Source organism: Gekko japonicus, unplaced genomic scaffold, assembly GCF_001447785.1.
Source record: "Gekko japonicus isolate JY-2015 unplaced genomic scaffold, Gekko_japonicus_V1.1 scaffold172, whole genome shotgun sequence".
In the NCBI taxonomy this organism is placed as follows: domain Eukaryota; kingdom Metazoa; phylum Chordata; class Lepidosauria; order Squamata; family Gekkonidae; genus Gekko; species Gekko japonicus.
This window is the reverse complement of record NW_015162479.1, coordinates 1210440-1235951: the sequence shown is the minus strand read 5'-3', so window position 1 is coordinate 1235951 and position 25512 is coordinate 1210440. Positions and strand designations below refer to the sequence as shown.

General features: G+C 39.8%; 1 protein-coding gene across 1 annotated transcript in view; it reads left to right on the top strand.

Moving 5' to 3' along the window:
- The window catches only part of XRCC4 (X-ray repair complementing defective repair in Chinese hamster cells 4), a 185517-nt gene that overhangs the window by 88900 nt on the left and 71105 nt on the right, over positions 1 to 25512 (top strand). The window contains exons 4-7 of the mRNA XM_015405830.1: positions 5725 to 5891; positions 11274 to 11426; positions 11815 to 11918; positions 25171 to 25315. Coding sequence (XP_015261316.1) covers positions 5725 to 5891; positions 11274 to 11426; positions 11815 to 11918; positions 25171 to 25315 — 569 coding nt within the window. The remainder of the gene's footprint in view (positions 1 to 5724; positions 5892 to 11273; positions 11427 to 11814; positions 11919 to 25170; positions 25316 to 25512) is intronic.

The window sequence follows — 25512 nt, the reverse complement described above, 5'->3', positions numbered from 1 at the left end:
ACATTGTCCTGTTCTCCATGGGAATGAATTGATAAATACTTTTTCTGTTTTCCAGGTGGTAGCAAGATGTCTGTGCAAACTCAGTAATTTTATCTTTATTTTACTGAGAAGCATGGCTTTTTACATTTTTGAATTCTCTGTGAAGTGTTCAAAAGAATCTTGATGGTCTATTAAATACAGTATGTAGGTCATATGATTGAACCAAGCTAGGGGCCACTGCCAGGCAACCTAGGGAGAAAGTCCTGAGAGTAACTATTGTCACTATTGATAAGCACAAACTTAAAACAATTGTAGGAAGCATGGAAATATTTTAACCATTGAGTGGCCAGCATCAAAGAGAGATGTCTTGAAAGGTATATAGAAGCAGCATTTGAGTCCAGTACCACCTTAAAGACCAACAAGACTTTCAGGGATTTTGAGAGTCAAAATTCCCTTTGTCCGACAGGTATATATTTATCCTACACATACCTGTCAAAGCTTTCTTTGTGTTGTATTATCCTAAATTGTTTGGAGAGCACACCTTATAGCCTGGTTTTGGTGGAACTCTTTGCAAATGAATGTGAACAGAAATTAATCCTGCTTCACTAGCCGAAGTCCAACTCAAGATATCTAGAAGGATTTCCTACACATAGACAACAAACAAAAACTTTCAATTGTCTATGACTTTCAGTACAAAGCTTCCTATGGTGGTGGTTGCCATTCTTAATGGGGGATCATTTGTATAGTGTAAATCAGAGGTGCTGAACTCGTTTTTTATAAGGGCCAGATATGACGTAACTGTCAATTTGTTGGGCTGGGCCATGCATGCTATAAAATGTAACACGAGGTACCAGAGATATAAACTTTATAAAGGTGATTTCAGATGCTGAATGGCAATAGCAGGTGAATGAAAATAGTAGGCTTGATTGGATTAGATGTGATATGCAGAGGGGTAGTAGGTGTGGGGATAACAGTATTGGTAATGAGACGGCAAACGTAAGTCTCAATTCCATCCAGGAGGATTAAGTCCAGGAGTATGCAAAGAATAAATGGACACAGCATTCAGTTGCTGACCTAAGAGTAGCAGTGCTCTTACATAGGAATTTCAAAGGGAGATTAGAAAGAGAGACTGCTGAATTGCAATTGATAATGAAGCTTAAGACAATGCATCCTCCTGGACTGAACTGAGACCTAGTTTTCCTATCTCATTACCAATGTGTGCTATTATCATTTGGCATTTGAAATCATTCCAAAAGATAAGGACCAATGCAAGTGTTCTAATTCCTAATCAGGGCCATTGTGATTGTCAGAAAAATTCATACTGATTCACCAGCTTTGTATACATGTATGTATAGCTATATATATATAGAGAGAGATATGATGACTGTGGTTGTATCCTGACCTTATTATTAATAAACTTTGTTTTAATTTTTTTAAAAGAAATAAAAAATCATCCTCCCTCCCTCCCTCCCTAAAAGTGTGCTTGCACACAAAAGCTTATACCTGGAAAGATGGCGGTCGTTTGATCTTCACGCTCTTTTGCTCTTCCTCCAGAAGCCGCCCTCACAGTAATTACTTCAACCTTCATCCTTGTAAAACTACCAGATTATGCCGAAAAACGGTGGCAGCAACTCTCCGGACATAAAAACCCCATTAAACTGCCACAAGACTTTTTCACTCCCAGACTAAGCAGAACTGACAGGAAAGCGGCCAAGACGGAAAAACCTAAGATGGCGGATGACAAATCGTTCATACGCTTACTAGAAGAAGCCTTAGCTAAACAAGATTTATCAGGTCAGTTAGAAAGAATGGAAAAACGGTTAAGCGATCAAATACAGCCGATAAGGGAGCAGCTTTCATTAATGCAATCCTCCTTAGAAAAAACGGCAAAAACGGCTATCACTATGAGCTCAGCGCTCAAGAAAGATGTTAGAGAGATACAGGAACGAGAACTAAACTTGAGGGAACGGCTCCTAACTTTCGAGTTTCAAATGAAACAGTTAAATCTGAAATTAAGAGGGCTGCCGGAGGGCGAGGAGGAAAACATGGATTTAATCTGCTTTGTGACTAACTGGTTGGCTTCAGTCTTTAAACTTGAGGCAAGAGTAGCTCCGACCATTTTAAAGGTGTTCTGGCTGGGGGCTCCCCTCAAACCCGTACTGCCCCAAGAGATCTACTCATCCAGTTAGCCGACTGGAGAACCAAGAAAAAATACAAGACGAGGCGAGAGCCAGAGGCTAACTACCTTTTAAAGATTTTAAAGTATTAGTGTTCCCTGATGTGTCATAGGAAGCTCTCAATATCAGGAAAAAATTTAAATCGGTCACTAACAGGTTGCAAGAAGAAAAGGTGCATTACAGATGGCTCCTCTCTGGCTGCCTGCAGGTCTTACACCATGGCTCCTTATTCACAGCTTCAGATAAGGACTCAGGTTTTGAGCTACTAGAAAAGCTATGTCTCTCAAAGCGCTCTGACTTATACCGGAGATCTGGGAAACAAAAATCATGCTCACCAACCACTCCGGAACAAAACAACAAGATCTTATCCCGAGACTCTAGCTCTTCACTGTCAGCGGATGGATCTCCGGGGAATCAAACCTGGTTCTCCCAGATTAGAGAACATAAGAACATAAGAACATAAGAGATGCCAATGTTGGATCAGGCCAAAGGCCCATCCAGTCCAACACTCTGTATCCCACAGTGGCCAGAAATACCAGTGCCATCAGGAGGTCCACCAGTGGGGCCAGGACATTAGAAGCCATCCCACTGTTGACTCCCCCAAGCACCAAGATGACAGAGCATCACTTGCCCCAGAGTCCCTATCTATACCTTGTGGCTAATAGCCACTGATGGACCTCTGCTCCATATGCTTATCTAATTCCCTTTTGAAGCCGTCCATGCTTGTAGCCGCCACCACTTCCTGTGGCAGTGAATTCCAAGTGTTAATCACTCTTTGGGTGAAGAAGTACTTCCTTTTATCCGTTCTAACCCGACCGCTCAGCAATTTCATGGAGTGCCCACGGGTTCTTGTATTGTGAGAAAGGGAGAAAAGTACCTCTTTCTCTACCTGCTCTTTCCCATGCATAATCTTATAAACCTCAATCATGTCACCCCTCAGTCGTCGTTTCTCCACGCTAAAGAGCCCTAAGCGCCTTAACCTTTCCTCATAGGGAAAGTGTTCCAACCCTTTTATCATTCGAGTTGCTCTTTTCTGCACTTTTTCCAAAGCTATAATATCCTTTTTAAGGTGTGGTGACCAGAATTGCACACAGTATTCCAGATGAGGTCGCACCATTGATTTATATAGCGGCATTATGATATTGGCTGATCTGTTTACAATACCCTTCCTAATAATCCCCAGCATAGCATTGGCCTTCTTTATTGCAGTCACACACTGTCTCAATATTTATATTTCATTGTAGGCTTGTAATTGCAACTGGAAGTTAATTGATAAGGATCTGATCGTTGTTAACTGAGTGTTGATAATTTGATAAGCTCTTCTGATTACTTGCAGAGAGCCTGTTTATTGTTAATAATTAATTGCCAATAACCTGATTTTAGCTTAAATTAATCGCTGATAACTTGATTAGCACTTTTTATAAAATAGAGGAGAATCTGATTATTGTTGATAATTATTAATAAGCTGACTTTAGCTTAAATTAATTGCTGATAACTTGATTAGCTCTTTTTACCTAATTGAGAAAAATCTGTTTATTGTTGATAATTAATTGCTAATAACTAATTTATCTTATTTCTGTATACTTGGGAGCAAAATCTAAAACAAAAACAAAAAAAGACTCATAAAAGCCACTTTTTTATACAGTTGCTGGTATATACAGGTTGAATACTTAACTGGTATTAACACACACATAGTTCAAACTTGCTGCCTCTGCGCTATTACGGCCACATCTTTTTCTTGTAGGCACTACCTTTGTCATTTTTACTACACACTATAATCATAACACCTTTCATACCCTCATTCACAAAATCTAATATCTCTTCTTTAACTCATAATGAACACTCTGAAAGTTCAGTCGGTTAACATTAGAGGTCTTAACACCTGTGTCAAACGAAGAAAAGTCTTACGCCAACTGCAGCTAACAAAGCCATCTATTCTGTTTCTACAGGAAACACACTCCAGATCTGATACACACCCTCTTTTAAAATCTTCTTGGTTTCCACAACAATTTCAGGCACCGGGGTCATCTAAAGCAAGAGGAGTGGCGATACTGCTCTCCAAAACACTCAACTTCTCGGTCAGCAGCATAAAAATAGACCCTTTGGGTCGTTTTCTGTTTATTAAGGGCTCTCTTGACGGCAGGAAACTCACACTAGCGTCAATATATGCCCCAAACCTAAATCAGATTGCTTTTTTGAAATCCATCTTATTGGAGTTACAGGCCTTCATAAAAGGCGAGTTAATCTTAGGGGGAGACTTCAATTACATTGCAGACAAAATATTAGATAGGTCCTCTTTGAAACAAAATACTAAAATGTGTTTTAAGAAGGGAACAAGCACAGGGCTATCCAAACTTTTCTCGGAATTCAGACTAACAGATACCTTGAGGTTCCTACACCCGACAGACTGGGACTTCTCATACTTTTCAGCACAGCACCAGACCTTCATGAGGATAGACTATATTTTAATATTGGAACACTTGTTACCGGAATTGGAATCAGCATCCATCGGCAACAGGTACCTGACAGACCATGCATGGTTAGAATGCCAATTACAGGAAAATTTGCACACAAAACCAGATAGACAATGGTCCATGGATAAAAGCATTTTATTGGACCCCATAATTAAGGACAAGCTGGAGGCAGACATCAGGAACTTTTCCCAAGAAAACTCATCATCAGACGTCTCTACCTCCACATGCTGGGATGCCATGAAGGCTGTTCTACGAGGATCAATGATTTCTCTCACATCACATCTAAGGAAACAAAGAGAAAAAATCAGAAGAGAAAAATTAGACTGGATCGCCCTGCTGGAACCTAAACATAAAGACACAGGGAGTAAGAGAACCTATGCTAAACTCTATTGGCGGAAAGAAAGGTCTTAGAGGCAACGGAAACAGCCCAAATCCAAAAATTTTTACTTTCTCTGAAACAACACTACTGGCAAAAATCCCCCAGGAATATCCGTATGCTGGCATGGAGAATCAAAGAAGGAAGAAAGGCTGCTCTAGTGACTAAGCTGAATACTTCAGATGGGAGGCATCATACCTCTCCTAAAGTGGTGGCAGAAGGCTTTGCTTTTTTCTCTTGTTGTTGCTTGTTATTGCTTGTTCTCTCTCTCTCTCTCTCTCCTTCTCCCCCCAAAAGAGGAGGAGCAGCCCCTGAGAAGGAAGCAGAAGCACGCTCTGTGTGCGTTTGAGAGAGAGTGTGAGAGAGAGGCTTGTTTTTGTACCTCTCCAGCACGAAGCAGCCATGAAACGCTCTCTGTGTCTGTGTGTGTGAGAGAGAGAGAGACCGGGGAGAGGGAGGGAGGGAGGAAAGGGCAAGGAAGCAAAGAGCCACTGAGGGAGCTGGAAAAAGACAAGCTAGGGTGCGGCTGCAGAAGCAGCCCTGGAAAAGGAAGCAGGAGAAGGAATTTGCTTGAGGGCCAGTTCTGAGTCCTGTGCAGGCCAGATCTGGCCCACGGGCCACACGTTTGACACCTTGGTATAAATTGTATATGTGTGATTGATAATGGAATTCAGGATCTTTTCTAGCCCAGTTAACTCAGTTTTTCCTTTTGCCATAGTTTAGACTTGGATCGATGGATTTACAAGCAGTCTCAAGCCCAGCTGAAACCATTAGAGAGATGATTAGCTATTGCCTACACAGCATAATGGGACTGCAGACCAAAAACGAAGACTTACGAAAAGAGAATGAAAGACTTTTAAGTGATGTGGATGACCTGCAGGGGCAGTAAGTTGAAAACTAACATTCATGGGATAATTGTGGTTGGATCTTTCCTTCCCATATTGATTGTTGCATTCTACTTACCTATCAAACACAATACCAGCAGACTTCATTATAAATATCATTCTACTTATGCAAATATTGAGTTAGGCACATGAATTTGAACATAAACCTCTCTGTATAAAGAACTTAGCTGGATGCAGAAACATCTCTGATTGTTTGTGATGGACAAACCTGGCTTATTGCTGTCGTCACACATTACTCTCCCTCCTCCCCTCATGCACAGAGTATGATGGCAAGCTTCATAGTTTTTAAGGCATTGAATCAAAATCAAATGATAGCCAAATATAGGTACCTAGTCAAATTTGGAGTTTGTTTCCTCCTCACAAACTTGAATTTTAAACCAGGATTAAAATGTGGCTTGCAAGCCAAGTTTGTGAGGACAAACTCCAATATGACCAGGAGTTTTCACTATGCCATGACAAATTGGCATTTAAGTCTTCTGGAACCAGGACACTTTCCATCAGTGCTTTTAAGTATGAGGGGATAAGAGGGAAGAATTCAAGAACAAGACAACAAACTGGTTTTGTGCCTGTCACAGAGAACCAGAGATTTTTCATGGTGTCTGAATATAGCCTGTATTTCTTTGGTACATGTGTGAGGTGTAGACACTTGGGAATCTGGGGCCAGCACACCCTCTAGCACCTTTGGTCTCCTCTGTCTTAGTTGAGGTTCATCTAAAGTAAACGAAGCCTACCTACCTCCTCCATGGCCAGTGTTTGGACTGTTTCTGAGAGGTGTAATGTGTGCGCTGCCAAATAGGGGCCTCCTCTTCTTTTGCAAGTAACAATGATATGTGCAAGAGTGCCTGACTGGGCAAAGCAGCCTCTCACACCCACTCTCTTTCCTCTCTGGATGTGACCAGAAGAGCCTGGTGTGGGCTGTGGTTCCTCAAAGTTATGTGTTCTTTCCTGCAGCTCCACCATGGTCATGCCTGCCTGCTTTTGTGGCATCTTCCCCATTCCCACTAGAACAACACCAGGCTGCTTGGTGGGCTCTGGATCCTCTTTCCGTATCTTTTGCAGCGCCATTAAATGCAGCACCAGCAAACACACCCCTGGACAACATGAACTGAAAATTGATAGACATCGTCAGGGATTTCTCACATATAAGCTTCACAAATGTGAATACGTCTAGTTAGTGTATGTAATCTCTGAGTCCTGGCATCTCACTACTGTCCTATTCTTGGTTTTTACAGTAAAAAGATATAAATCCCTGTATGTGTAGATTAGAACTAAATTCCCTCTCCACACGTGGTTTGGTATTTGCCAACATTTACTTTAAAGGAGATCACCTGACAGATTACTTGAACTATAAACTGCACATAAAAAATGCAGCTTGGATGTTGTGGCAGCTGAATAAATTATTTGACAATGATTGCCAGATACTGGCATAGCAGACAATTTACAGTCAGCATCACCACTTTTGGGGTAGGGGGGAAGAGGGGAGCAATACAAGACATAATGCAACAAAGGATAAAAGAAAAAAAGCATTTCACAGCCATTCATGTACAAATCCAATATGTTTTTGTCTTTTCTAAGAATGTGATCTATTTTTCAAAAGAGAAAAAATGGCTCCTGGAATTGCTGTATACCATTGCTGTATATTAAATGAATGTTGCTGGCATCACTGTATTTTGTTAAATATCAAGCTATCAAAAACCATCAAACCTATATGTCTATAATTGTGGTTTATCACCTAAATGGCTACAATTCAGATAGTCAAAATACATTTTCATACTGGTAATGTGCTATACTATAGTTTGTATATAAGAAGAGCCAATTTTTAAAATCATTCTTACAGAGTAGAAAAGTTCCCAGAATCAGCTAATATTCTGAAACATTTATTTGAATTTTCTTTCATGACGAACTGTTTAAAAGTATTTCTTTGTATGTTAATCTTTCTATTTTACCATTTCAGTGCAGCGCCCTCCCCACTAAACAGTTAAAATTTGATTTATACATGGAAATACTCTTGGTAGTTGATTAGTACATATGATCTTTCTTTTAAGAGTTATTGAACTGATCTGTATGGTAATGTCGCTCAATAATTTGCATTTAAATTAGATGAATTATTTATCAGCTATTGAACATATTCATAAAACATCCTGGCAGACTATCTTAATTGTTCATAAGATTATTTTTAATGAACATTTACTATGTAAAGCTGTAAAATCTATATTTTGCTAATACTGCTTAATGTGCTAGGATTCAAATGATTTCTGTACATTCTAAAACGTAAACTGTAGTTGAGGTTTTATAATCTTTGAAGAGGCTAAATTTTAAAGTTCATATTTATAGGTGATTTATTTTAAATATTTCTAGATCACCTTTTCCCACTAACATGGTCTGAAGGTGGTTTACAGTATGCATGTAATATAAGCAATCAAATCTACAAACACAAAGTATGCTATAATCAAACAGTAAGTTACGTCAGTTTAAAACCAGGTATATCCTCCATAAATGACAGTCTAAAACCTCCAAATACAAAAATGTAACCTAAATAAAGCTGCATGAATAAATCCTATGAAAGGATGGCATGCAGGAAGCAGTTCTCACTTCCACTGGTAGTCAGTTCAGAGCATTGGAGCGACCACCCCAAAACCCCCAGGACAGGCTGCCACCATCTACATCCCTCTCTGTTGGGGGCAGTGAGGAGAAGATGACACAATGAGGAGAAGTTGGCATCCAAGTCCACAACTTCACACAAATAGCTTTCCATGCATTGTATTAACTCAATCGGCTGTGCAAGGAAAGCAAGGCTCCATTGATTGACGGGCCAGTGCTACCTGATCTGGATCCTTATGCAGTGCCCTCTTCTGGCTAGCAGCGGCACCAGTAAAATACAATGCAACAGCATTCTTTGAATTAAAATGTCACTCATTGTGCCATAACTGTGTACTGAGTGGAGCCCAGAGAAGATTCATTCTGTGGTTCACGGAGATCTGTTTAGAGTTGCTTTGTTCTAAAGAGCAGAAGTACTTAAGGGCCTTCCAATCAGAATGTTGAGTTTTCATAAGTCATAAAGTTGGCCAACACTATGCTAGCCTAGATGTTTCCAGAGCTCCTTTGATGCATGAAAAATGCTTATACTTAAGGTGGGTTTTCAATCACTTTGGTGACATACTATAGAGAAAACTTGGCTCCCAGTTGTGCTCAGTGGTTGGCATGTGAAAGTGATCCATTTGTCTGGGAACACCTGATTGCTACTAAACAGAGTATGGGCTCATTCTCTTGGTTGGTTAAACACATTCTTATTAATTTGACCAAACAGTACCAGTGGGTCGTTGACTTTAAATGCTTGGTCTGAACATATGCTGAGCTGTTTTCACACACCACTGCAGTGTGTATAGATGTGATTGGTATTCAGAAAGCAGGCCTTTGCTTTGCTCAGTATGCGGCAGGTGACCATAGCTCACTGAAGGGACTAGCTCAGCTTGTAGGAAATAGTTTAAAGCCAACAAGAAACCATATCTTATGTATGTTACGTAATTATATAGGTTTACATAGCAGTCTGAATGAGCCCTGAGTGATTCTATTAATTTGTAGCTTTTGGAAATAAAATGTTGGGAAATCTTTACATTGGAATAATTTTCAGACCCACTGTTCAATGTTGTTTAATCCCCTCTCCCTCTTTTTTGGCTCTTGTTAATTTGCTGGCCTTTACAGCTTCTTGCAACCTAATGAGTGAACTTTTTAGCAGCTTGGTATTATATTCTTAGCTTGCATTTCAAAATCACATTCCTTTGCTCTTGCACAAGTGGAACAAACTTGGCTTGAAGTATGCTTTGCTCATACAACAGCAGGGAAGGGGCAGTGCCCCAGCCTATTGATCATATTGACTTACTTGTATAATCCGCCTTGAGTCTCAGTGAGAAAGGCAGACTATGAAGTAAATAAAAATAAACAAATTTATCTTGTTTCCCCTGAGTGTCATGAAAACTTGGATTCCTCTCTAAATGGACAACATACCCGAATCTTTTCCATGTTTTTTTTTTTTTAAATCACTCCGGAATTTTAAATTCTAGTATATAACATGTAACATTAATATTCCATCACTTCCCCCTGACAATGTAGGATGTTTCTTTTCTTGTACTGTAGTAGTTAACTTTCACACCTACTGTGTTTTGCATTTTAGTACGAGAATCATTGTAAACATATAGACATGAAAAGAAGTCTGTGTACAAACAGATAAAACAGAACAAATAAAATGTCTGAATTTTGAGAACTCACAGGGTCAGTAGGAGGAGAGTCAGGCTCCAGGGTGGACGATTTTAGGGTAAGAGGATCTCAGCACTGCCTCAGATTGAAGGGATGGAGGGGGTTTCCTCACCCAGGTCCTCTTGCCTCCTTCTCCTCACCTCTGTTCCAAGCTTCCTTTCATCTCTCTCACTCTACCCAGCTCTCTACTCATAGAGGTTTGAGGATGATTCTCCTCAGCCTGTGCTTCTCTCTCCCTTAAATCTCCCCACCCCATACCTGCCACTCCCCCATTCCCTTCAGAGGAGAGCGGCTAGCCAATTCCCCAATCCCATTGATTCTGCTCCATCCTTCCTCCTCTTGATCTGGCGAGCATTTCTGGGGATGTCGCTCACTTCCTCCACTTCATCCTCCTTTGGCCAACGGTGTCCGTCTTGCTGGCCAGATAGATAAGATCCCCAGTCCTCCAGGGTATCCCTTCATGGGCCTTCCGTGCTCATCTTGTCGTTGAAAGGCTGGGGTTCCTGTTGTCTTCTTTTCCTTTCTCTCACCTGGCCTTGGTTCTTTGTAATGTCTGTTCTGGTTGCTCCTGTCCTCTGACTTGATCCCTGAGCTCCTATGCTCTTGGCTGGGAGTCTTGGGGGGGGGGGTCAACATTCCCCTCCTAACAGAAAATGACAATAATTTATGAAAAGCAGATGGAGAGACTATATATTATAATGCCCACAAACTGATTGCACAAGATCTTGAGGAAAAGCAAGTGGGATACAATAAGTTTGCAAGCAGCACCATGGTCTTTTTCTTGTGTTTCTACTTATGCAAGGACTCTAGTGAAAATTTTGCACTGGATCCAACCCTCTACCTTGCAACTTATGACTCCAAAACATAACACATACCTTAGATATCTATATGGTTGATTTTTCCATGGGATGGAAGAGGCTGTAGTCAAAGATTTTTTATAAGATCTGGATATAGTTAATCCAATTAATTCAGATGCCATTAAATTAGCCATTCACACCTACTTAACAGATCTCTGCCATGCCATACGTTTTAAGTTGTCAAGACCATAAATATATTCTGCAGGTATTACTTATTAATTTTAAGTGTGAATTATGTGTTTATTTTTAAGGTTACTAAAATGTGTAGAAGCTAAAGAAGAGCTAGAAACTGAGCTTTATAAGCGTTTTATCCTGGTCCTCAATGAGAAGAAAGCAAAGATAAGAAGTTTACAACAGTGTTTGAAAGAAGCTAAAGAAGCTACAGAGGGCCCCACACTAAAAAGGTGCTATTACTTTCCTTTCAGAACTATTGTGCCTGAAATGTCACAGAAATATGGTATGAGAAGCTTGCCCTATTGGCTCCCCAGAATGTCTATCTGCAAATGGTTTATTCATAATGGGGGGAGTATTACACATTACAGTAGAAGTAGTTACACTGTAAATTTGAGGGCCTGTTTCCACTGTAGTTTGAAGTGGTCCTTGGAAAGCACATATAACTTAAAGCACATTGGTCAAATGTGTGTGAAGCATTTATCGTTAAGTGCTAATATTTGTAGGAGTTCCTGTTTATGTATATTATATATTCTTTTAAATGGAAAGATTGTTGTCCTATCTAATGATAGAGAATTATGTTTTAAAGAATTAATGAAAAATTTCTTTGTATTAATCTAGGGACGTTGTGGCTACATCTGAAAGAAAAGCTGAAGGAGAAGATTATGAAGGAAGCACTGATGAGGAAAGTGAAAACTGTACGCTGCCTTCCATATTAGTACCTGGTAAGGTAGACAACTTTTTTTTTTAATTTAAAACATCACAGATAAGCCTGTTTCTTATGTTCTGCATAAGCAGTATTAATGCTCAAACAAGATGGTACCTGAATCTCCAGGTGGTTCTACAGAACCTTTCATTCAGCACTGTCATGGTTCATTTACAGTGTTGTTACTATGGGTCCGGGTAAAATCAGTTAGTTTGTTTCATATCACGTTTTTTTCTGTGCTATTTTTCTCTGTTTTCTCCATAGTTTATTTGTGATGATTTTTTTCCTCTTAAAATGAAATGTCATTGCTAATAGTCCATGTGCATACTGATAAGTTACCATTGAGGCAGTTTGCGGCTGCTGACCCTTTCAGTCCTCTCCTCATTGCCCCCCCCCTTTAAGTTTACCATTTTCCCAGTTACCTCCAGACTCATAGTAGAGATGAAGAAGAAGAAGAGAAGAGATTGGATTTATACCCCGCCCTTCACTACCCAGACAGAGCGGCTTACAAACTCCTTTCCCTTCCCCTCCCCACAACAGACACCTTGTGAGGTAGGTGGGGCTGAGAGAGCTCTTGATAGAAACTGCTCTTTTTTCAAGAACAGCTGTGCCAGAACTATGGCTTGCCCAAGGTCATCCAGCCAGGTGCAAGTGGAGGAGTGGGGAATCAAACCTGGTTCTCCCAGATTAGAGTCTGCACACTTAACCATTACACCAAACTGGCCCTAGAGTTCCTGAATGCATCTGTTACCTTTGTGGGGTGGTAATGATGGTGATGTTAGGTATGTTTGTGATTTTTTTGCAGTAAATGTAATGAATTATGAAATTAAGATTATGGAAAATAAGACACAGCCAAGAATAATGTAGTATTTTCTCTCCCCAGGTAGATGAATTGATTGAGAACACATTTAGGCAGAGTGAACAGAAACTGAAAGCTGCCTTAAATAAATGGAGGCAAAATTGTTCTGTTCATTTAAAGCAGCTTCCAGTTCTTGGGGGTGCTTAATAAATTACTTCCTTTCATGTCTTCTCTGCAAATCTGAGGGAATGGAGGGAGACTATCCTTTATGTCTCTTGGCTTCAAAGTATGCTATTTTTTCCATAATCCTTTTGTAATTGTACAATTATGAGCATAAAATAATGACCAGTTTCATTTGCTGCAAAGCTTTTCCCACCCTGGTAAAGATCTATTCAGGAATGTTGGGACTCTTCAAGTAAACAGGAAGTAATTAATCAACCAATGCCAAGCAAGTGTCTATGAACTAATTTCAAAAGGACAGTTGTGAGGAGAAACAGCACTTTGCTGAATGAAGCTTACTTTGAAGAAAATAGAGTAGTAGGATCCTTCCAGCAGGGTTGGGCATTGTCAGATCTTTATGGGGATATATAGTGCTCTGTGTAAACTGCGGTGTGGAACCTGCTTGCAGCTAAATATGGCAGCTGAATATGGGGCCCTTCAGCAGCACCAAAAAGTTGTTGCATGAGAGAGTTGCTTTCAGGAATCTATAAATACTTACCTTTGTCATATTTTGTAAGGAAGTCAGGGAACTCAAAATGTAAGAATCATGAATTCCAAAACAAAAACACAGATAAAAATAGGTTTTTATATAATATTTGCAGAGGGGTGTGTGTTGTAGCAAAATAAAGTCCACTGTCACCTTAAAGGCTAACAACATTTGTTTAAGTACAAACATTCAGTTATCCGAAGTGACCTCTCACTCACAAAAAGCTCACATTGAAGAAATACAGGTTGTTGGTCCCTAAGGTGCCACGGGAATTCTGATTTATTTTCATATAGTTTATCTCACTGAATCTCAAAACTTAAGATCTGAACTGCAGAATTTTGAGATGAGTACCGGAGGCTGGTAGCCTCTATCTGAATTTTGCATTTCATGACTCAACTACTTTACAATCTACACAGAGATAAGGCAGTAGTATAGACCCAATTCCAGAACATGAATGTATTACTTTTACTTCAAACAGTAAATCCAGCTGACTCAATCAGAACTTGACCGGTATTCTTATTTTCTATTTGGGTCTCTGTTAGAGTGAGGACTGTTCCATATTGTTCTTTCTTTTAAAGCTACCCTGATATATACATGTTACTGTACTTCTCTTGATAACTTCTAATGATTCAAAACATTCTTTATTAAAGTATCTTATAAAACTCTTTTCCTTTTAGGAAAAGCATAACCACACCAGTGAGGGGATATAAAATTCTATTTTGTAAGAAGGAGGCAGCTTTTAATTAATACAATTCCTAAGCGATGAAAATGATCAGAGAAAAATGTAACACTGTGCCAGTTTGCTGTAATGGCTATTAAAAAGACAGCATCTATCTTTATACAGAATTCCAGTGAGTCTCCATCTGAAAGGCTGGAAGCAGTCTTTCATCTTCATGATGAAAAGCTCTCCACAGGACACTTTTCCCTGCATCTGCATAGCATGACAGACACACACATTCAGGAGGATGTTAAAGATTTGTAAAACTTAGCACAAAAGATTTAGAAGAACAGGCAGGCCAGCAGCTATATGAATAATATTTTTATCCATTTTATTATTAAGAAAGTATGATTATGTTCCAGAGTAGCAGGATATTTCAGAGTAATGCTGTTCTTAAAGAAAGTGGTAAATTAATTTCAGGTTTTCATATCGCTACCTCTTAGCTGTGGCAAATTTTGTTCCTGATGGCAAGTGTGGCATAGCCTGTTCATTATCTGTACGTCCACATGATGGGTAGAAATGGGGGAGAGCAAAGCTGCTAATTTCAAAACCTTTCTGCAAATGGATATTGCTGTGTAGCAGACATTTGAAAGACAGCTCACTCTTGTGGAACGTTACCATGCTGAAATATTTTTTTCTAAATTGAACCTGTCAACATAGGCTTCTATTAGCCTTTGGGATTTACTGTATAAATTGGGTTTTCTGGCATAGCAAGATGATGAACACAATGAGATCTATATTCAGTTTTATAAATGATGGGAAATATAGAATCAAGGACATGCAATTTTTATGCTATTTTTAAAAGAATAGTGTTCCATTTCACAATTGAAATACTTCTGTCAATTAGAATAATTAGAGGATTTTTTTTGGCATTGAGTAATGTACAAAAATACACCTTTTAAAATGTTGCATTTCAAAGGCTTAACTCACAGATCATCAACATATTCTCTAGATCCAATTCAGATGAAATTAGTGGAAATTGTTTCTGTATAATGATATTGATCCAACGTTGTGTCATCTTGCTAAGTTAGAAATTCAGTTTAGGGATGGGCCTCTACATTATAGCCATAAAGTTGGTTTCATATTTTTGTAAACAGGGAAGGATATTAATTTCCCTGAACTCCGTTCAAAAAATCCATTTAAATATCTATACCCCACTTTTCTTCCCAGTGGGAACTCAGAGTGGCTTACACTCTCCTCCATTCTAGCATCACAGCAACCCCCTTAGGTAGGTTACACTGAGAGAGATTGATTGACCCAAGGTCACCCAGTTAGTTTCCATAGAAGACTAGGGATCTGAATCTGGGTCTCCCAGATCCTAGTCTGCCACTCTAACCACTGCATCACACAGGAGTTTGCATCAGGAATAAGTAAGTTCTGATCCAAATTCAGAAGCACTGAAATCCTGTTCACTTGGATAACACTAATTAGGTCAGTTCAACATGTCAGAGTATAGGAAACAAACTAGTCAAGTTGGGACTGTTTGTACATCTATATCATGTAGGTGTGAGAATTTGCTGAAGTACTAGTGGATAGCCCAGACTAGTCTGATCTCATCAGATCTTGAAAGCTAAGCAGGGTCAGCTCTGGCTAGAACTTGGATGGGAGACCACCAAGGAAGTCTAGGGTTGCTATGAAGAGGGAGACAATGGCAAACCACCTCTGTTTATCTGTTGCCTTGGAAAAATCTGTGGGGTTACCATAAGTTGCCTGTGCTGTGACAGCACTTTACGTACACAGCAATGAAATCAATGCAGCAAAGTTCATTCCCCCGGTATGTCCGCAGAAGAGCCTTGCGCTCAGAAGATTAAAACTTGCTGGTGGCCCCTGTCCCAAGAGAGGTCCAGCTGTCCTCAACTAGAGCCAGGGCTTTCTCTGCCCTGAGTCTGGCCTGGTGGAACTCTCTACCTGGTGACATCCGTGCCCTGTGGGACCTAGCTGAGTTCCGCAGGGTGTGTAAAACAGAGATGTTCCACCAGGCCTACAGTTGAGGACAGCAATGGCCTGCATTGTGGCTCTCACTGTGACCTCCTCTATGACTGGCCCCTGATCTGCCTGGGGAAGGGAGCACACTGCATTTTAAGCCATCAATTCATGTTTGATTTTATGGTAATCTATAGTTAGTAATTGTAACTAATGTATTTTTGTGTATTTTAACTTGTTCATTGCCCTTCAGGGAAGGACAGTTAATAATAACAGCAGCAACAACAACAACAATAATAATAATTAATATTATTCACTACCCCCTTGGGGACCAGCAATATACACCAGTGCTTTATTTAAAGGAAAGGGCAACATTCTTGTAATATGTCTGTGCAGAACAAAGGAATTTGTTCTCTATCTTCAACAACTCTAATAATAACTGGAAAGATATCTGGAAAAGTGTTTGTGCACAGAAAAGCTTACATCCAGAATGAAACTTTGTTGGTCTTAAAGGTGCCACTGAACTCAAGCTTTGGAAAGATAGCTATGACAGTCATGGTTTGTCCTGCCTTAGACAGTTTTCTGTTTGCATTATTCCCTAATGGGAGCAGGAAGGGAGGGACAAAAAACATCCCCCCCCCCTGGTCCCCAGCATTTTTTACTTTTAAACTTTAAATGGTTGTTACTTTCTATGGGAAGACCAGGTCTCTAGAGGCCAGGTCTGCCACCCATTATTTTCAGTGCCCCCATCTGGTCTGAGGCGCTTCTGCCTTTCAGTTTTAAGGGTCCATTATTTGCTATGGGCAGCAGACTTGGCTTCTTTAATGTCCAAAGGTCAGGAGTGCCATGGACTAGGGGTTCTATTGGGTTGACAATATCCAGTGGCATATTCCTAATGTTTGTCCTGCTACACTGTTACTGGATGATTTATTCTGTCTGAATGAATTTATTTTAATTATTTTGTAATTCTCCTTGGGCTATTAATTATGTAAATAAATGAGTTTAGCAACTTATCTGCTTATCCACAGTGAGTAACATCTTTATAGGCTGGTAATGCAGTGGGGCTGATTGGTGCAAATGTGTTTATTTAGTATTTTATTCAGTATATTTTACCTCACCATTCTCCTCAATGGGTAGCCAGTGCCTTACAAAAATACAGTTTAAGGGGCACAGATGTAGATCTCTGACAAATCTTTCTCTGTTTTTGTAGCAGAATGATTATTGTCTGGCACATGTAGTGTCACCAAGATACCTCCAATCCCAGAAATAGTTTCATATTAAAAAAAACAGTCATACATGTAAAAGTGAAAAAAGAATAATCCTTTATAAAGACCAAATCTAAAGTGGTTCCTTATCTGTTGCAGAGGGAGCAGACTTTATTGCCTACTAAATGCCTATGCATTGACACTGCTGGGACTGTCACAAACCCAAAAGCTCACAGAAAGTGAAATTAGCAAGAACATAGCAGCCTTTTCAGGAAAAGAAACAAAAGACTTCCTATCACTTTACTTAGGAAATTGCTCTAGCATTACTTCTTAAACTTATAAATAACATGGCAATGCCAGTGCTCTGACATGTGGTTTTAAGTAGATTTGAAACAGGCACAAGCTTGAATTGGAAAGGTCTTTGTAAATCATTTTACTTTCTCAAATGTTCAAAACAAATTAGAGTGTAATGTTTACAGGTCTCAGCTGTTTATAGCTCTTACCTGACTGTGCTTTCTTTGGCAAAGCACAGCAGCTCCGGGAAACAGTTTTATTTTGTTTACTTCTCCTACAACTCAGACTAGTCCGGAACAGCTGTCCTTTGGCCAAATAATCCTCAAATCTCAGATTTGTAAAGAGTAGTTTATCCTAGTTGGGGTTTCCCCCCTCGTTCTTTCTCATAACATTTAAGTGTTGCTGTTTGGTACAAATCTCACTAATAAAAAGCAGTCTATTCATTACTTGGCTTAATAACTGTTGCCTATTCACAGATTACTTTTAATTTTCAGCAGCCTGGAAGACTTGATTTGCTAGTTGCATCATTGTATAAATTTACTGTGTGTAAGCAGTTGTGCTTGACAAAGCTAACCCCTCACTACATTAAAAACACTGCTTATTTGTGGATAATTTCAATGGGAACAATCACTTGTATGGAAGAATAAAAGCACCTTTGCTGGGTTCCATTGAGGTTAACTATTACAGTTTTTTGACCTTAGTTGTATTGTAGCTTCTCAAGTATATGCGGTAATATTTTACAATCAAACAGAAAAAAAGAATAATTTATGCCCTTTGTGGCCAAATGGCACACAGCACTAAAGTTGCAGCTGCTGCTGAAACCAGCAGTTGTATTTCTAGTTCTCTTGTTCTCCTCCTTAACATCTAGTAGAACTTGCTTCCTGTCATGATGCTCCACATCCCCCCCCCCTTTGCCAGCAACAGCCAGTGATATATAGTAGGGGCAGGGGAAAACATTGTGACATCACAGCACAAGGTAAGTTCCACAAGATGTGGAGGGTGGGCTAAATGCAATCTTAGACATTAAGGTCAATATCACCGTGAGGCATAGACTTTGTAATAATAGCCCATATTCATGTGGTTTTGGTTTAAGTGGTTTCCAAGAGCACTTATACATGGAAATTTATTACACCATTGATTTCCAGATGGTCTGTCTTCATAGTACCATGTTTAACTATGTACTAGTTTTACAAAAACCGTGCTTTGGTTGTGATAGCATATTCCAGTAAATGATGCATGTGAATCTAATAATTTTTCAAATTCAGTTCTGAGAGAAAACACTGTCTGATTGCTTTTGCAAAAAGTTGGCAATTTACATGATGTAAGAGAAATGAAACATGGTTCCTGTTAAAGGGGTGTTTATTTTATTGTCCTTTGATATCCTTGGGTAGCAAAATCAACATGGCTCTGTTATGAATAAAAACAGGTTTGGTGAAAATAACAGGTGTTCTGGTAGTAACGAGCCACTGGAAGAGTAAATCACTGGGATTTGGTTATTTTCTTTCTCGGCAAGATTGAAATAAGAGACTTGAAATGAGACTAAATATGCAGCCATGTAAACTAGTAGCAAAACAAATACCGGCTCCTTGGCTAGCAATCCTTAGCGGCATCAGGGCATGGCCTCTTAAGGTTGTTCTTTGACCTTGTAGTCAAATTGCTCAGTTGGGTTTTTTTTCCTCAGGCTTGAAAATATTTATAATATCCAATAAGACGTCTGAGAAAACAGAAAATTACCTTCAGCAGTGTGACTTTCCTTTGGAGGCACAGGCAGAAGATTTAAGAGTGAATGGAAATTACTGCCGGCATGTTAGTAACTTAAATGAGAATATGCAGAGAAGGAAAATGTATACTTAAAATAAAACAAGATATTGCAAATGGCTAGGTGTAAATTGTAAGCTCTTAATCTTGTGGGAAATAAAACTAATATTGTGTTACTTTGTAAACAATAAACTATTTTAACTCATAAGCAAAACTGGATGCAGTTGCCATATTTCTATATCCTGATTATCCCCCATCAAGAACAGTGGGATACAACTTAAAAGAGAAAAATATCTCCTCTGGTATCCACAGATAATTATGTGGCTCTGGCCCTGATCCAAAGTTCTGCAGGCAGACCAGGAGTCACCATACTTAAAGCTGTGCTTTTAAAGTCCCCTTTCCCCAGGGTATGCTCAGACTGAATACAAGCAACCCTTTCCTGCTAATTTCTGTGTTTTCACTCTCCAAAAACATGGTAGCTGCTATAGGTGCTCCAGATTCAAGTTAAAATACTTTGGTTGTATTGACAGTTAAACAGCCGCAGAACAATTGGACATGTTATAATGGAACTTGGTTGTGGTGGTGGTAAATTTGTTTTAATTTCCACAAAAGTGGAGGTATATGTCCAATTTTCTAACAGTGAGAGAAAGCATTTCCACGGGCAGTGTTCTTCTTGGGCTTCTCTTTCATTTATTTATTAACATCATTTATACCCTGCTTTTTATCCTCCACTGAGGACCCATAGTGGCTTACAACATTCTCACCTTCTTCATTTTCTCCTCAGAAGAACCTTGTGAGGTAGGTTAATCTGAGAGTGTGTGAGTGACCCAAGGTCACACAGCAAACTTCCACGGTAGAGTGGTGATTTGAACCTGGGTTTCCCAGATCCTAGTCAGACACTCTAATCACTACTTTGCTTATATGTGCTTATTCTCCGGTGGTCCAGGAGTGGGGCATTCCTTCGGACTCCTTTACTCCTAGGAAGCTCCTCCCCTCTCCAAAGGCAGGACCGGTAGACTCTTTAGGCATGGAAGGGGAGGGGCTTGTCCCCTGGAAACCCAGTCTCTCTCCTGCCCTGCTTCTGAGCAGGACATGGTAAACTGTGCTCCTTGAGAGCACATTGTTGGCAAGAAAAGAAGAAAGAAGAGATTTCGTCAGGAAAAGGGCAGGAACAGGTAGAAGAAGAAGAAGAGGAAGCGATTGGATTTATACCCTGCCCTTCACTACCCAAAGGAGTCTCAGAGCGGCTTACAAACTCCTTTCCCTTCTTTATACTCCTAAAGAACAAGAGAAGGAGGATGCTATTTTCCCTGCAGGTTCAGAGAGAACCATGCCTAAACCTAGTACTAAGGCAGTAGGCAATGGCATCCCACTACCAGCAGCCTTCTATAAGGTTATGAAGGCAGAATGGGAACATCCAGCCAAACCAAAAGCTTCTAACCCAGCTTTGGAGTAGAACTGTGCTCTGCAGCCTGGCTGAGCACAAAATAAGGAAGAGAAGGAGGAGGACTCTGATGGCAGCAGCCACACAAGCAGCCACTTCAGTGATTCAGACTTCGGCACGGGTGTGGCTGGAGGCAGCAGAGCCCACCGGGCAGCACACAGTGAATGGCACAATGGATCGTGTCAGCAAGCTGGGATGGGCTCAGCCTTGGCCACCACCATGGATGGGCTACTTCTTCAGCTGCCTTGATCTGCCTCAAGGCACAGACTCCAGCAAGCTCAAGGTTTGGATGAAAGATGAGGTGTACCAATGGGAACTGGAACAAGTGGAGCAGGGTCTGGGGGGCAGCTGGCTGGAGGCCGGGAGCCCTGAAGCTGCTAGTTGTAGGAACCTACCTCTCTTCTAGCTGGTACTGCAGTTCCACTTGCATGCAAACCAGCTTATTTATGACTAGGGGAATGCTGTCCACTGCCTCTCAACTCTGTGTTATTTTTTACCATAGAGACTTGGAGAGAAAAGTCATAGTGTCACCACCATTTTCTTCCACTGTTTACTAGCTCATTGTCAGGAAGGACAGGATTTTAGTGGGAGGTTGCCTGCCATAGCCAAGCAAATGGCAAACCTGTTTACATTGCTGAAGTACACTGTACTAAAATGACCTAAAAACTGAAATAAACTGGTATTGAAAATTTATGTCAGTAATATACTGAAAAAAAATGTTAGTGTAGGCAGTAAATCCAAACTTCTGGAAAAATATTGCCAGTACAGAACAATTTTTTTTTAATGAACACTTTGTCATTCAACAACATTTGGTTGGTCAGAAAACAAGGCAAGAAACATTTAGCCTGATGATATAGTTAGCTACTGTTAGTGCTGCTGTACATTCTAAAGAAAATAATTTGAAAAATCACCTTATGGTCAAGGAGTTTCAGATAACAAAATTATAATTCCTCAGCTTTCACCAGCTTTGTAATGGAGCTTTTACCTGTGATCCATGTCACAGAGCTTTTAAAGCATAAGGCTTTCATTGTTGTATTGTGAAACAGGTCCTTACTTCATTCATAGTTAAAAAAATTTATAAGCTCCCATTATCAGATCTTTCTGATGGGGCTACAGTTTAGAGTTTTTTATCTTAAATGTTTCATTTTAAGAAGATGACAGCTTATATCACTGTTTAAATTAATATCATTGGTTAAAATTAGATAAGCATATGGAGCAGAGGTCCATCAGTGGCTATTAGCCATAAGGTATAGATAGGAACTCTCAGTCTGGGGCAAGTGATGCTCTGTATTCTTGGTGCTGGGGGGGGGGAGCAACAGTGGGAGGGCTTCTAGTGTCCTGGCCCCACTGCTGGACCTCCTGATGGCACCTGTTATTTTCGGCCACTGTGTGACAGAGTGTTGGACTAGATGGGCCATTGGCCTGATCCAACATTGGCTTCTCTTATGTTCTTACGAGAACAATGGGGAGCATAGGAGAGGTATACCTAGGGTTGCCAGTCTTCAAGTGGTATCTGGAGATCTTCCAGAATTACAACTGGTCTCCAGGTTATATTCATTCCCCTGAAAAAAATGGCTCCTTTTGAAGGTGGAATATTGGCTTCTCTTATGTTCTTAGGCCACTGCTTCTAAGTGTCATTTCAACCATCTGGGGTGTGGGGTATGGATCTTCTATATATGGGTGTTGCAAGTATTGTTGAGATAATATGTGTAAAGTGCTTTGAACACCCTAAAGCTATATGTGAGTGCTAAGTATGAACCCCGGCCTCCCAGCCAAATCTTTCTGCAATTCCATACATAGTCTTGCTACATTATTAAAGCCTTTTTTTCTCCTCCCTGTTTAAGAATTTATGTATGTACCTATATATCCATCTGCTTAGATGCTTTGCTCACTTCTACTAATTTCTTCTAGCAGCAGCCAGATCTTGATAGTTCACAACCTTTAACTAAATATTTCAAATGAATGCACGCTCACACATGTGCATTAAGTTCATACACTTAAAAAAAAAATTCATTGGAATCCTAGGGAGATTTGTCTTGTACCAGGACAGCAAGAAAATGAAATGACATGAAATGTGGCAAGTGTGTTGGTCTGAGTGGAGATACAGCACTCTGCAGAGGTACAACCTACCACGCAGCTACTGCAGCATTAATTTAGCTAGGCTGCCAGAGCACATTATCCCACATAGTCACAGCACAAAAACTAACACCAAAGTAAATTATCTTCATTCATTCATTCATTCATTCATTCATTCATTCATTCATTCATTCAAGAGGACTCTGAGATACCTGCTGAATGCATAAAAGCTCTCTTCATTCTTCCCTTCCAGGCACTGCAGTGTGTGTGTGAGCATATACCAATTATTCCAATGGCAGTTTACCAAAAGGGAAACATTTAGTGGAAACATGCATACACACCGAGAGGCAATAAATTCTCAACCTCAAGTATTTGTTCTGGTTTTTTAACCAAACATAACCTTGACTGCCTTTCATTTCTTGGTTAGGTGTATTGTTCATTTAAAAAGGTATTATAGCAGATTTCTTTTAAGCTATAAAAAGTAATGCATCTCTTCAGTTAGTAATTATCTGCCCATAGATCTCTATTATGCTGGATTAATTAAGTTATTCAGGAAGATATTGTAAGTGGAATTGTAGTTTGGCTGCCTAGCAACTTCTACAAAACATTACAGAAAGTATCATATAGCTAAGAAAAATACCCCCTTATGAATATAGGCTTGGATCCAAATAACATGCAAACCCAGTTTCCCACTTCCCCTTTCTGCTACAGCTCTTTGTACCTCCTGAACAGCAGCTCCTGAGAAATGGGAGGATGCTTTGTAGCATGTGTTGTGGTGTGTAGGGTAGCAGCTGACATCGGAATTAGCAGAAATACCTCCTTTGCATTAAGGAGCAAAAGTCTTATTTTGGGGATCCAAAGTCATGGTCAAGAGGGCATACAAGAGATCCTATGGGGTCTTTGCTTTGGAAGTGGCTACAGATTTTAATGCTGGTTTAATTTAGTATTATTTCTGCTGTGTACCAAGCAAAGCAGATACCTAATGTTGATGGATATATTAATCAATTCCAGTGGTGTGTTTGGATTGCAGAAGCTTCATTGCATACATATTGCTTGGCTGTCTGAAGCAGCTACGTCATTTATGTATGATTATAGATCATTTCATTGAAACACATGGATCCTCACATGTGCAACAGAGCTGTGTATGATGTTGAGTGCTCCAGGATCTCTGGATGAAGGCAGTTTCCTTTCCACATATATAACTTATAGACTGTTCTTTCATGCACAGTTCTCAAAATATTTATTTTTCAGTACACAGTGCTTTTTGGACTTAAAGAATAGAGACACCTTTAGATGATGCTGACTAAGTAGGGGTTAATTAAGAGATCTTTGTGAGAATTTAAATTCAATAAGCAAGACCCAGGTTCACATTTTTCCTGTCATGAAACTCACTGAGTGATGCTGGAAAGTCTTTCAGCTTTATTTACCTCATAGAGTTGTTGGGAGAATAACAGGGGGTATGAGAACAGTTCATGTCATCCTGAGCTCTGTGGAAGAAGGGTAGAATAAAAATCAAGCTAAAGAGTAAGGCCATAATCCTTCATTCACTTGTTTGGGAGCAAGTCCCCTTGAGGTCAGTAGTCCCTATTTAGCAAGGAAATATATAGTCTGCCTTCAAAATCTTGAATTAATGTTTCCTAAACGTGGCATTAGTAGCAGTATAAATACTGGGCCAATCGAATGGTCCTGTTCAGGCAAAAGTAATGGGAAAAAACGAACCTGTTTTAAAGATGAGTACCTAGGGAGGAATAAAAATGACATTGTGTGCTGTGCAGCTGGTTTGGAGATGAAGACAGGCAAATCTGGAAAACGAATTTCCTTTTGTCTTCTCTAGCAAATTTTTAATTTCTTCCAGTCATGGCCCATGCATTCTAAAATAAATAGCTTTAATAAAAAATGGATCCAACAAACATGGTGAGTGGGGTTGAGCCACAAGTTGCAATGTAGTGTATTCTTTTATGTGCTCAGGATCCAGAATTCTGGGTTCAAGTCTTCCAATGTTCAAGTCCCAAACACAAAGATTGCCATTGGAATGAATTGTGCAATTATATTAATTTATTGTAAATGAATCCATATGACATGTTTAAGATATATAGGAAAATCTGAATGTTTGCCAAGAGGTTAGTGAAAGTGGGAAGTAAGCCTGAAATGAGTGTGTTGCAGTAGTAGGGAAGAGACTAAAAAGTCACGGAGCAATACAGGTAGTTGCAGTGGTCACTTATCACTTCCTGCACTCATTCTTCTGTCTGTTGCAATCCAGGAACAAATGACTTACAATAGAGCTGTATTATCAAGAGAGATAATGTATTGTTTTTAATTTTTATTCCCCCTTCCCCTTACTGTGGCAGCTAAACCCAGAAGAGACTCTCTACTTAATAGTTCAGATATTACTGATATTGCACCAAGCAGAAAGAGAAGACAACGGACCCAAGAATCTGCATGTGTGGAACCAAAGATGGCATCATATAAGGATCGAATTTCAGCAAAGGAAAGGTTAGAACCATTTTAATATTTACATCAGCAGCCTGAGCTATCATTTTCTTCATAGTTCATACTAGTATAGGCTTCATTTTATTAGCTTTCTTTCTTTGTGTAGTTGTAAATATTTATGAAAACTGAGCTCTTCCTAATAGGTAATCAGATCCTAGTGACCTGTCATTAAAGCCAATTATTGCTTATCCTTTTGCCAG